This window comes from Pectinophora gossypiella, chromosome 11, assembly GCF_024362695.1.
Source record: "Pectinophora gossypiella chromosome 11, ilPecGoss1.1, whole genome shotgun sequence".
Classification (NCBI taxonomy): domain Eukaryota; kingdom Metazoa; phylum Arthropoda; class Insecta; order Lepidoptera; family Gelechiidae; genus Pectinophora; species Pectinophora gossypiella.
Window position 1 is genome coordinate 14,150,774 of NC_065414.1, and position 14,103 is coordinate 14,164,876.

At 39.6% G+C, this 14,103-nt stretch overlaps 1 protein-coding gene across 3 annotated transcripts; it reads right to left on the reverse strand.

Moving 5' to 3' along the window:
- Nucleotides 1-708: 708 nt before the first annotated feature.
- LOC126370537 (A-kinase anchor protein 17A) lies at nt 709-12,850 on the reverse strand. Of its 3 annotated transcripts, none has more exons than XM_050015433.1 (9): nt 12,657-12,849; nt 11,569-12,383; nt 10,015-10,222; nt 9,127-9,286; nt 7,768-7,929; nt 6,351-6,431; nt 4,801-4,954; nt 3,462-3,665; nt 709-975 (listed from the first exon to the last, which is right to left on the reverse strand). In XM_050015433.1, exons 2-9 carry the CDS (start codon nt 12,333-12,335, stop codon nt 741-743), a joined length of 1,971 nt encoding a protein of 656 aa, XP_049871390.1. In that variant the 5' UTR covers nt 12,336-12,383; nt 12,657-12,849; the 3' UTR covers nt 709-740. The 3 variants fall into 3 exon arrangements, with proteins under 3 accessions (XP_049871390.1, XP_049871389.1, XP_049871388.1); XM_050015432.1 differs by having other exon boundaries at nt 12,642-12,849; XM_050015431.1 differs by having other exon boundaries at nt 11,569-12,850.
- Nucleotides 12,851-14,103: the final 1,253 nt, after the last annotated feature.

Sequence of the window (14,103 nt, forward strand, 5' to 3'; positions counted from 1 at the left end):
CAGTGGGATATACTTCCGGTCCGTGGAGGTCCGTGTTACTCACATACTTACTTACGTTTGACTTGCGTGCATTCTTTTTTTCTTTTTATCTCACTCAAATATTTTTCAAATATTTTTTTCCGTCATCCTTTACTATTTTTCATAATTTTTTCATGCCAATAAATAACTTTCTTGAGTGACGGAAGAGAATTGCCGTAGAAATAATAATGAATTAACCATTAATACCATTTTTTATACTTTTAAAAGATTACTTTCCTAAATTCTAAAATAAAAAAAGTCATGCTTACGCGACGACGCATATGCATGCGCTGGTATTTGATATTATACGCGCGGACCAGTTTGACAGAAAACAAACAGTTCTTGTTTACAGAACAGATAAAAATTTGTTCGCGTGCACAACAGATACATATAAAGTCACGCCTATTTCCCACCGGGGTATGCAGAGACTATGGAATTCCATTTGCTTCGATCCTGACACACTTCTATTGCTTCCTCCACATTCATCAATATCTTCATAAACACACACAAAAAATTCAGCGTAGGGACAAGTACTGCAACAGCCATCCTCGCATCTTGCGAGATACATTGGCTACTAACAACTGCATGCATTTTATTCACTGAATTACCCAATTTTGCTCTTCTTTCTTTCTTCTTTTTTTCTTTCTTTCTTTTTGCTTTTCTTCATCACACTTTTAATAAAACAAAGGATAATACTAAACATTAAATATATTTATAGTTTGCTATTTGTTCTTAGGGCTTGTCGACCAGCTCTTTTCTCCTTCTTTTGGGAGTGACCAGCTCTTAGACCGTTGCTTCCTCATCTTGCTGGGAGACAGGAATTTGCTGCTGTCTGCACTGGGCGGTTTGTCCGGGGTTTTGACCGACCGGTGTTTGGATTTCGACCGGGACCTGGACCTCGAGTGACGTGACCGGGATCGCTTGCGAGACCGGGACCGCGACCGGCTGTGGTGAGATCTGAAACCGAAATAAAAAATCGTTCATTTTCGATGGAAGATCACAGGAGAGCACTTAGTGTTGAACTACATCTGGGGGTCAAAAGGCCACGTCGAAGCAATTCATTCAAGCAATATTGTAATTTAACATTTGCGCATATAAAAGTAAGTGCGCAATGTCAAAAAGCAATATTACTTTTCTCGATTAATTGTTTCGATGTGGCCTTTTAACCGCCCTGGCCGTGTGGCCAGGTGTGAAGTAGTGTTACTTTACACTTTCCTGTGCTCCTTTTCTGTCATTCAGAACCATCATTTGCTAGAGCGAGAGAGAGCGACCGCACGTGTCAGAATCGATGAAGCAATAGTGTGCGTCATCTATTTTATGACACTTGGTATTTATGTAGAGAAGGTTTTAGGATAAACAATATTATTATAATATTACGTAGTTAAGTTTCATATGTTTAATTATATTATTGTTTATATTTAAAGTTTCACGGCGCATTGGCGCTTCTGTACTGTAAAGTCATGAAATGTAAATAAATTGCACAGATTACTCAATTGTTATGACGTCACAGATAAGTCACTCAGTACAAATTTTCCTATACCGTCATCTATCTCGTCAGCGACCGCTGCGTGCTAAAATGAGCCTAAACATTGAAGCATCAGTTGATATGGCTTCGCTACTCGCGGTGTCATAGGGCCGCCAACGGCCCGTCGCCGCCCGGACGGTAGTAAGTAATTAACGTGCGCAAGTGCATAGAATAACGGAGCACTGGTATTTTATAATAAGCTGTAGCTAATTATTTATTTACTATGGTGCATAGGGACAGCGTCCTGTCGAACATGATGGATCATCTGTAAGAGCGATAGGCAGATCCTCTATCATCATACGGTTTATCATTGTCCACCTTAGGACTATGTATCAAAAGTGGCTGCAAATAGTTTCTTGATTATTTGTAGTTCTGCCCACCCCTTCGGGGAATACGGGCGTGAGTTTATGTATGTATGTACTATAGTGTGTTACGTAACCGGTACCTTCGCCCGCCTGCTCACACCCATACGCCGTGACCAGCGTCGTTCCACGAGTTCAAGTCAGCGTAATTAATGGAACAGCCAGCCTGCTGAGCCAGCGCCCGAACGCGATGCGCTGACGTCAATCACGCCACCAAATTGTGACCTCGATTTAGCCATAATGTAAAATAGTTTTTAAGTAAAATTCAGTGTAGTCCTAACTTCGGACTCATTCGCACCTAGGTTAGTTAGGTTTAGCTGTAAATTTAAAATATAATTTCATTCTAAGTGATTCTAGTTTCTCTTCTTCACCCTCCGTCTGTCGCTCACGTAATTCAACAGCAGTACATACAAACACACAATATAAAATACACTTAAGTTTCGGTATGCCAGCTAATTATGGACGCATTGATATATAACAAGAGATGAAGTTTACAAATTATCTAAAACATTAATCATCATCATGATCTCCCTAGCACTATCCCGTTTTTCACAGACTCCGCTTACCTAACCTGAAGATTTGACAGGTACAGTTTTTTACAGAAGCGACTGCCTGCCTGTCTGACCTTCCAACCCGCGAAGGGAAAACCAGCCTAATACAGGTTAGGTCACACTAAAACACAGGCAGGCAGCAGGGCAGGGTAAAACACTAATAACAGATAATTGACTAACATTACGGCACCTCGTCTGCCATCAATGTGTTCGCATCTAAAACAGAATATAAAAGTTGGAGACGATAATTAATTATCTATTTATCTACAGGTACTAACACTTATAATCGCGCCGCGACGCGGTTACGCTGTAAAAGCCGAAGATCCGGGCTCGAAAACAGTTAAGGTTACCGTTATCATACCGGTATAAAATTACGGTATCGATTTTACGGACCAATAGGAATTCGGTACCGTCGTTTCATACCGGTATGAAAACACGGTAGCGTAAACTTATACCTTAACCGTTTTTAAAACCTGTAAAAGTTTAATGTTTTAATATAAAGTCGTAGTAGCCTAGTTGTTCTACGTGCGTTCCCAAGTACATCCATCGGGATTCGAACCCGGGACCTCCGGATCGAGCTTAACGCTCAGCCACTGGACTACGGAGGCCGTTATATCTAGTTGCTAGAGCATATCTAGTGTATAAAAAATGAGGTACGTACTTTTGTATTGATTGCACACTCACAGTGCAAAAAAAATGTTTTTTTGAAATTTCTCAGAAAGTATACCATATTTTATTGGTTTAATACTTGTTTCTTGAGGTACACAAGAGGTACCAAATGTAGTTAAACAGTGTACTAAGGTACATATTGGTTAACAGTACACCCGCGGTTCTGACATCATGATGGCGGGTGTACCTAATATTCAAAATATCATTGTATGGACGTAGGTACACAGTTTCAGGAGAGATACGTAAAAGTTCACAGAAGGTACCAAATAACTGCAATATATTTAGGCTAATCTGAGAAATACACCCGCGATCCTGATATACACGTAGAAATAGTACCTGGAGCGGCTCGTGGTCCGTGACCGCCGACTCCTGCTGCGGCTGCGCCGCTCGCGCGAGCGTGAGCGTGAGCGGCTGTAGGAGCGGCGGCGGGAGCGGGAGCGGGTGTACGAGCGCCGGCGGGAGCGGGAACGGGAGCGGGAGCGGGATCGACGGGTGCAGTGCTCGTTGCGGCCCTCTTGTTCTGTCAGGCGCTTGAAGTATCTGTAGTTTAACAAGTACTTTGTAAATGAATGTTTACAGACTTTCATATAAAAGCAAGGAGTAATTAACGACTCGAAATACCTGCTATACAGGTTATGAGAAGCTGCTGTAGTTTTAGGCTGATGATACGTTCGTTATATAAACATTGACGATTCAAAGAGTAACTACGTTACCTACTGAATAAAGATATTTTCGGTTAAGGTAAAGGTTACCTACGCTACCGGTATGAAAATACCTTAAACGCTTTCAAAACCTGGTATTTAATTTTGGAAAATAAATAAATTAAGACTGGCAAAAGATCTGCCTTCCAATCATATTTTAACCGTTTCTCCTACTCCTACTCCTAAAAAGTTCTTAATAATGGAAGTTCCATAATTCATCAGGACCTCATTGACATACTATAAACAAATACACTTAAATTAGTATAGTTTATTTGTTAAATTAGTATAGTTTATTTGTTTTTTGTACCATCTAGTGCAATAATATCATATATTAGTGTTATTAATAGTGAGATTTTAGCTGTTGAGAAGTTAGTCTCAACAGACTAGATGTTGTTTTCTTTTTATGGTGAATGTTGTGTTCACTTGTAATAGGCTTACACATAAGTACTGTTTTACTTTGTTTAATTATGTTCTAACTAAATGTTATAATGTGCATAGCTGTAAGTGATCCATAAATAAATAAATAAATAAAGATAAACGAAGATGTAAAAAAAAAAATACACTCACATTGACTAACGAGTTTTTCTAAAAAAGCGTCTGAAGCGTTTTTAAGTTATGTATACTTTGTTCCCTCAAATGAAAATGTTATGGCTGCTTAAATAAAGTGCAATATCGAGTGTGCAGTGTTGTTACACACCGTCACGTCGCTTGTCACAAGACGCGCCGCGGACACTTTCTTACAGACATTGGTTCCCTTTGTTATACGAGGTGAATGGGACACTGATTGTTCTGATTGTCCGAAAGTAACATGATCCGTGCTTCGGAAGGCACGTTAAGCCGTTGGTCCCGGTTACTACTTACAGACGTAAGTATGTAGTCGTTGTTCGTCGGCTCACTAATAACCCTGACACCAGAGTTGATGAGGTTGGTATTCCACCTCACAATCCACACGATAAGTTGGCCGGGCCACTTACTTGTAGTACTGGTGGCTGGCGTCGGGCCCGTGGAAGTAGGGCATGCCGGGCCGCCCGCGGCCGCGCGCCCGCCCCCGCGCGCCGCGCCCGCGCCCCGCGTACACCTCCGGCGGCGGGTAGTAGTTGCCGCGCACCGGGTAGTACATCGCTGGCGCTAAGGGGCATTGGTTCATTATTTATTCAACATTTATCCATCATTTATTCATCATTTATACTTTATTTATTCATTATAATTTATTCATTATTTATTCATGAATAAATGATTTATTCATCATATATTCATTATTTATTCATCATTTATACTTTATTTATTCATCATAATTTATTCATTATTTATTCATGAATAAATGATTTATTCATCATATATTCATTATTTATTCATCATTTATTCATGAATTATTATTCATCATTTATACTTTATTTATTCATCATATATTCATTATTTAATCATCATTTATTCGTTATTAGTTCCATATTAGTTTATTCTATGACAGCGGGCCACCGGGCACCTTACGAGCGGTCGTTACCGCCTTACTAGCTTCGTCGATTACTATATTTTGTACAAAACTGTTTTAAGACGCTTAGTTACACTTAAGCACCAACACAATTTATAACTACCGAGACCCAAGTGTCTTAAGACAGTCTTGTTTTAGACCAATCAAGTGTACAGTCCTAATTTAACTTAAAAAACAAATTGCTATACTATTTTTCTTACCTCCTAACTTGCTTTACATCAATGAGGAGAGGATACATCGGCCGCACCGAAATAAAACACTATCCGCCTTACCAATAAAAAAATAATCAAGCGGTCAACGTGTGCTCAAATATTTGACAACCAAGCAAAATTGAATCATCCAATTATAAAATAATTCGATTGGACTTCGCTTCGTAGTTTTTACCTTACTATCAATAAAATATAAACAAGCTTATTTTTTATTGGAAAGGCAGTGAATATGGCATATTTTGGAAAAAGATAATATTTTGTTTAATGTCAAGCGTACAGGTTGTTAGTGACGCTGTAACGAAAACTTTGTGGGATGATTCAGACCATGATTCTGAATTTATATCAAGTGGAATTTCCTGTCGCTTTTGCCCGTATGGAACCGAAAATAGTAAAAAAAAGACTAAAAAGTCCATTAATTTTCCGACAGGAAATCCCACTTGATATCAACTCAGAATCATGGCCTGAATCATCGCACAAAGTTTTCGTTAGTGTCACTAACACCCACATATCTGTACTGCTACCTGTATGTACTTGTACGTGTAAGTGACCTAGTAACGAATACTGAGAAGTATAACTTAATATACAGAAGAATTTTCTATCGCAAAAGTATAGAATTTTAAATAAATAATTTAAAAATAACACGTCATGATTTTTGCGACGGTAAATTCCACTTGATATTAACTCAGAATCATGAGATGATTCGTCCACCTCAGCATTCGGTACGGTATCACTAACACCCTGTATACCAACTTATTGTTGTGTACTTATAAATTTGTAAATATAAATAAATGCAAAAAAAAAGAAATGTGGATACAAATACTCATACTTTGCGGGGGGAAGTATCCGGGCGGAGGCACTGCGGCGAATGGGTAGCCGAAGCCGTAGGGGCCCGGCATTCCGTACATGCCTGCAATTATACAAAAACTTCCATATATATGTCGGAGACAGGCATGGTCGTGAGTACGGACGCTAACATGTAGCTCAGCGTACAAGCACACTTCATACTAAAAACCTCGTTTTACACAGACACTACACATTGACGTTATATTATTATACGCGCATCTCCGTGTGTGATGTCGACGCCCATACGATAGCGGTTACTACAGTTGTTAAAACTTCGCCGAAGAATAAAATAACAAACACATGAGATTGTCATGGACACTGAAAATATTTCTAAAAACTGCTCCATTTAATAAGCTTTTAGAAACATTCAAAAAAAGTACCCTTAATATGGGCAAAAAACTAAGTAATTAGCCCTTAAAGATTGCAAGACAGACAGATTTGAAGGAAAATTTGACATTCTCATACAATGTAGCTGCTACTTTCTAACGTTGTTAAAGGTGCTCAAAGACAGATTTTATTTTAGTATCCAATAGTATGAATCACCAACAGTGTTTGGGGATAACTTTTTCCTTGAAATCTATGTAAGTACCTTCATTAAAATACGAATACCAAAAGTGACTGCAAGTTTTGTCTTCGGATTGTTGCTATGTCTACCCTGTTAGCGATTATAAGCGTGATTTTTATTTACTTTTAATTAAAATGTGTATTTGAGCACCTTTAACAACGTTAGAAAGTAGCAGCTACATTGTATGAGAATGTCAAATTTTCCTTCAAATCTGTCTGTCTTGCAATCTTTAATGGCTAATTACTTAGTTTTTTGCCCATATTAAGGGTACTTTTTTTAATGTTTCTAAAAGCTTATTAAATGGAGCAGTTTTTAGAAATACTTTCAGTGTCCATGACAATCTCATGTGTTTGTTATTCTTCGGCGAAGTTTTAACAACTGTAACAATTTTGGTCGAATTTTCACTTTGATTTCCGATAACTTTTTTTTATCTTTGATTTCACTTTGATTTATCTTTGATTGAGCGGTACACAGCCTTAGGCATAGTTGTGAAGTAAAATAAAATAATTATTAAGAAAAGGATAGCGACAAAATGATTATATCTGAAGTAAGGTAGAAAATCTAGAAAAAGGTACAAAATGGGTCATATCTCCTAAACCGTAAATAATTGCTGAACATACATGGGGGTGTTTCTGGTAGCTAATGAGCTCCTCTTTCTAATTTTTCATTTTGAACCTGAACTTCTGGGCCACCCTGTATATAATGTTTTGTTTTAAAATATTTATTGCCGTTATAATTTTAAAGATGTTAAATCCGATAAATTGAGAAAATGTCTTTTTATTGTCGATAAAAGAGAAAAATGACCCATATATGTCTGAATGTCAATTTTCATTACCTGCAGCCTTATTAAACTCGTTGTGTCGCTCGGGCGTGGTGAGGCGCTCCGTCTTGACGCGCTTGTGGTCCCTCTCGCCAGAGGACAGCGAGCTGAGGGACGAGGCGCGACGCTCGCGAATCGGTTTCTTGGTCTCCAGAGCTGAACGGATTACTATGCGACCTGATGATGGATTTTAGGATTTCAATAACATAAGCTCAGACGCTGACGCTGCTCATGCTGTCAGACGTCGCGGAAGCTTCTCGAAACGGTACCGCGAGCAAGCTGTGGACAGGGAGGAGTGGTAGAAGGGAAGAGAGGCCTTTGCCCTGCAGTGGAACATTGAGGGCTATTAATAATAATAATAACATAAGCTCACGACTATACAAGGTGTAAGTGACATCGTAACGAAAACTTATTCAGGCCATGGTTTTGATATCAAGTGGAATTTTCCATCTTGCGAATAATTTAAAAAAAAAAACAAAAATATCATGAATTAGCGCGATGGTCTGAATCATCCCCCTCAGTATTCGTTACGATGTCATTAACACCCGGTATATTAGGGTAGTCAGAGGTACATCCATCGCAAGATGAAGTAAGTACCCACGCCTCACCGAGCTTTCTTGCCCACCACTCACCGCTGCTCACCACTCTTATTACAAGCACCAACCATTGGCGTAAAGGATTTAGTCTAATGGTACTAACCATATGTCATTTAATGTGAGATCCTCACAGTCACAAATAGGTAAGAAGGCAAAGAAGTTTCTAGACGGGAACGGATCCAGTTTTTATGTCGGGGGGGGGGGGGGGGGGGGGTCACCAGGTCGCAAGACAACCTATCTCCATAGATAACATACATTAACATCCTATATACGTCCCACTGCTGGGCGCAGGCCTCTCCTCAATCAACCGGAGGGGGTATGGAGCATACTCCACCACGCTGCTCCAATGCGGGTTGGTGGAGGTGTTTTTACGTCTAATAGCCCAACCAACGGCTTAACGTGCCCTCCGAAGCACGGAATCATCTTACTTTTTCGGACAATCAGGTGATTCATCAAGCTTGAAAAGTCGTTACCAAACAAAGGACAGTCTCACAAAGTGATTTCGACAATGTCCCCGTCGGGAATCGAACCCGAACCTCCAGATCGTGAGCCTAACGCTCTAACCACTAGACCACGGAGGCTGTTCTCCGTATCTCCGTAGATAATTAGATAAAATTGCAGTGGCCTCTCATGACCTGACCCATGGTCATGACCCCCATGAACCCTCCTGGGTCCGCCCATGTTTCTAGAGTGGGCAGGAAACTTAGCATCTGATGGTAATGGCCTTTTACCGCTTTCGTAATTTTGCCTTTCCAATGACGATATAAATCCTTCGTACCATCGAGCGCGTCCTTCACCCGCGCCCGCTGCCCGTCCAGCGCCTGCTCGTGCGCGCGCTTGTACCGCTCCACGATGCGCGCGCGCGCCGAGCGCTCGCCCGCGCTGTAGTAGCGCTCTCCTGCGTGACCGTTCACTTGCCGCTGGAGTTCCGGACGCAACTGAAACGGAGGGATTACCATGTTATACTGCTTTATTTATAGATTTTAATTATCTCTAGTCCGTCCCAAGGTAGGCATCCCATTTCCTTCTCTTCCATTTGTCATACAAAACGGTTCATGCGTGAAAAAGAAAGTTTTTGTCAGTCTTTCGCGTTTAAAATATCGCCTCATAATGAAAACCACGTACCTACCGCGTTTTTGAAAAGTCACATTCGCATATGATTTTTGCTAACAAAACCTCGCAAATACTCGCAATTCAGGTAAAATTGTATGACCTCTATCTCTTCTATCGTGTAGGTTGTAAGGTGGATTACCAACCCTATCAACCCTGGTGACTGGGTTAGTATTGAAGCGCCATAGGCCCCTGACATGACTCATGTAACTACTACGTACTTACATCAGTAAGTAATAACCTGGACCAACGGCTTAGCGTGCATTCCGAAGCACGGATCATCTCACTTTCGGACAATAAGGTGATTTGTCCCCACCGGGAATCGAAACCGGGACCTCCGGATCGTGAGCACAACGCTCAACCACTGGACCACAGAGCCGTTAAAATTAATGAAAAGAAACCGAGGTTTTGTTGAACAAAATCACGTGACAATGTGATTTTTCAAAAAGGCGCTTACTTGGTTTTAAGTGTGGGCCACAAAATACTGGCAGTTAGATTCCAATTAGAATAAAAACAAAAATACACAATATGATGTGGAATATGCAAAAAAACACACCTCTATCCTTTTAAACAGCTCTTCGATCAGTCGAATAGCTTGCAGCTTCTTCTGCGCTTTCAGCAACTTTCGCTGCTCCTCGGCCACCTTGCTGTTCAGATCTACGTCATCTCTCTCCATCAACTTCGCCAGCTGCTTTTTCTTCCGTCTCTCTTCTCTCTCTCTCATTCTGTCCAGCTTTTCTCTCTCGGCACGCTCGTATTTTTGTCTTAAAGAGTGAAATATAATACGTGAGACAGTCTCTTTTTGTCTGCAAGAAAATGAGCTCAGCTCTTATGCACATTGGCGTTTAATGAAAATTATTAATAATTAAATAATTAAGGACTGAGCACGGAAGTAAAGACAAGTATTATGAAGCATAGAATGAGAAAAGAATCCAAATAATAAACGATCATATAGGAAAAACGGGGAGGGGTTAAGAAGGCCTTTAGAGAACTAGACAGCATCAAATCTTGGATACTGAGCATTACTGATAATGTGAAGAAGGTAAACGTAACTCGGCGATCCGATATCATCAACATACTGTTAGAAGAAACTACACGACTACCGTTTATAAAACTGTAGAAAAACAGGACACGATGGAGTACGAACAGACACCTATAGAGCTAACACGCGTAACGTGACGAAATGTTGTCTCGGTCATTTTATCGATTCTGTAGAGAAATAGAAAAATAAGTCTAAAAACTGCCAAAATTAAACTGATGACAATTAGCCAAAAAAACCCCATCAGTCAACTACAGCGACATAAAATACGTAGATGAATATGGATGCTTATATCTCTAGCTGACTTCACATACATACATAAACTCAGGCCAATTTCCCACCGGGGTGAGCAGAGACTATGGAATTCCATTTGCTTCCATCCTGACACACTTTTCTTGCTTCCTCCACATTCATCAATCGCTTCATACATGCCGGTTCAGAGTAGAGAAATCCAGGACAGATTAACAAACTCTTGGAGGAGATATTGGTCCCTTCGGAAAGTTATGATAAACCCAGACATCGCAATGAAGAACCAACATAGTTTTGCATGCATAATGCCCTGCCTAACTTATGGATGCCCAATATGGGCCACCACAAAAACCTACATGAAAACCCTACAAATAAAAATATTAACCCCTTAAACGCTGGAACGCGGATCTCGACCAGACACAATGTAAAATCTATTGTGTCTGGTATCTCGGCATATGAGAGGTTAAGAAACAAGACTAAATAAGACTTTCAGTGACAAACTTAACATATTTGTAATAAAAAAAAACATGGAGGTGGACAGGATATGAGATACTGAAAGGAAAATTGGCCAGAACTGTTTCGAATAAACATAATACAGGGCAATAAGATGATAGAATAGAAAGACATTAATAAAGCCACTAATAGCTGTATGTAAAATAATTATAGAAATCAAAATAATAATTTTATGTGACAGCCACCACTAGCTTTCATCTATTTTTTTTATTTTTACTATGTATAATAAAATACACATATACATTTTGTGTTAAAAGTCAGAGGTCAAATGAAAACACTAAACATGCTGCAAGAAATATTGTTATTTACCTTTCTCTAGCTTCTCTCTTCGCAATTTTATCTTTCTCAGCCTGATCTTCCTCCTCTTTGGCTCTCTGTCGCGTCGCCAGTCTCTCGCGAACAATTGCTCTTCGTTTTACTGCCGCATCCGTCATATGCTTGGTTTTGTCAAAGTCTACTCTAATACCACACCACTCTGCAATATCTTCCTTCTTTCTTAGCAGCTTCTTGCCTCTAAGTGCATCCATGCACCGGACAAACCCAACATACTCACTAAACTGTATATAACTTTCAAAATATAATGCTGAATCTGCTGCAGGTATTGAAATCCCTCTCATAGAAGACTTCATTTGCATCCTAAATGGATCAGCTGCTGGAACATCCACTTGCCGGATATTCCCGTACTTCTCAAACACTTTCTTTATTATACTCTCTGAAGGAGGAGCATCTTCATCACGGTCTCTGTCATGAACGAACCAACGAATGGGAAGATTTGCTATATGAACTGTATCTGGTCTTTCACCAGGCTTCATCTCGTCCATGTCTGTCGCGTCGCGGAAGAAGGAGTCCCAAGAATGACGGGACGGGAAATCCACCTTGGATTCGGACACTTTCACTTTTAATGGATCCGGATAGTCATTTAACTGGATGATGCGGCCTTCCAGCCGCGCTATGACGCGCTCGAGCCTGTCGCGCTGCTCTAACTCGGCATCAAACCTTATCACTTCCGAACTATGCTTCATCACTTTTAGTATGGAGAAGGCGTCAGGTATTATCATTTTGCGAAGTTTCTCCATCAATTCCCAGTTTGATATCGACTTGCCGTGGACCTTGTGGGGAGGGAGCTGTACAGAAATATTTAGCTTTGCAAATGGCTTTAGATACAAACGCTGAGGCAGATACAACGCCACAGCGTCTGATGTATCCCTACAAACTTGAATATTCATAGTGAAAGCTTATGATATAACCTTAACAACCCTAAAAACTAATTAAATACTAAGTTTATAACAACAATACGATGTTTGCAAGAAATGAAATGGAATGAAAATACAAAAATCCTAATCCTAATAACCGAATGAAAACATGAAATCAAAAAATGTTACTGTAAATGAAATGACCAAAGCAAAGTTCCGCTCCCGATCCCGTTGTGCTTTTATCACATAAAAACATATTGGTTTTGTGAAACTCAGTCTTTAACGTTGTAAAACACGTATGTAACCCTATTGGGTTCGTTTTAAATTCAACACTTCAAAGGAAAACCGATTTATCATTAGCACTTCTCTCCATTTTCTATTTTTTTTTTAATACATGTCAAAGTTTTTTTTACGTTTTGGCCTGGTTTCAACATGGATGTATAATATCGTTCGATTTATTTTATTTACGGTGTCATGAGTCATGAGTCATGCATGAGGCTTTTCGGCGGGAGACGGGAACGGGATAGTTGTTTTCTTCATTGAGTAATCTAAATAATTAATACGAAGTGGTGTTTTGTGGTTAATGATCGCATTAAGTTAGTCGGAAGACATTCGCGAGTGTTATTATATTGGAGTATTCAATGAACAAAGTGTATCTGCCTATTTTCGCTTCGTGCTGGGAAGCCGCTTCATAGCTCAAAAGTTTATGCGGACTTTTGAGTTAATTCGTTTGGGGTTCGGAGTAGGAGTCTACTCCGAGGGTGGGGGCTTAGGTTTCATCATCATCATTCATCACCTTTCATCATTTCATTAATCATCAAGAAAAAAAAAAATACGTAAGACATGGCTGTATGGGCATAGTTCCCTTTGCCTTACCCTTCGGGGAAAACCAAAACAAAAAAAAAAAAAAATCATGAGTCATGACCATTGATATACAACTTGATCCAACCCGAGTACTGACGAGACCCCACTACGCCTCTCTGAAGCACTAACTAGCATCAGCAACAGCAGGCATGAACTTTTTAAATTTTGTGTCTAGAAATTTATAAAACAATATTGTTTAGGTTCTTAACAAAAACTAATTGAGTTGCCCATTCGTTAACTAGGAAAATTTCAGGCCTCTCCGGAGCGGACTACAGGCGCAGACGAACGATATCAAGAATAATAACTGACAATCCATTTACTAGGTAATACCGCCAAAACCAAAGAACAAGTTTAGTATATTCAACAAATATAGAATCAAAATAGACGGAGCGTATTAAGACGAAAGAAAAACATAGGTTTTGTCTTTCGCACTAATATGAGCCGTCATAAGTTAAAAAGAGATAAATATACTATATAATATCGTCGTAACGTGTTTTGTACTCGCCTCAGAACAATAACTAAAGCATAGAAGGAAGGCTAAAATAGCAACAGAACTCTATAATTCTGCTCTACTTTATCTTACGGAACCGGCGTAATGTTAGACAAAGACGCATATACAAAAATTGTTTCGTAATTTCGTAGGTTGTCACAAGTTTTTCATTGCCTAGTGTTGGGTTTCACTTTAGTAATATGTCGATAAAATTAAATTTACTTACAATTAATGTCGATAATTTTTTTTTACAAGATTTCTTTTTGTAGGATGCAATTATCTTCTTCTTGATGAAAG

Coding starts and splice junctions, on each gene's coding strand:
- LOC126370537 (XM_050015431.1), bottom strand. CDS start 12,485: ATGAATATTCAAGTTTGTAGGGATACATCAGACGCTGTGGCGTTGTAT. Junction 9,287..10,014: donor AGCTGTTTAAAAGGATAGAG/GTGTGTTTTTTT, acceptor CCTCCGTTTCAG/TTGCGTCCGGAACTCCAGCG. Junction 4,955..6,350: donor CGGATACTTCCCCCCGCAAA/GTATGAGTATTT, acceptor AATGCCCCTTAG/CGCCAGCGATGTACTACCCG.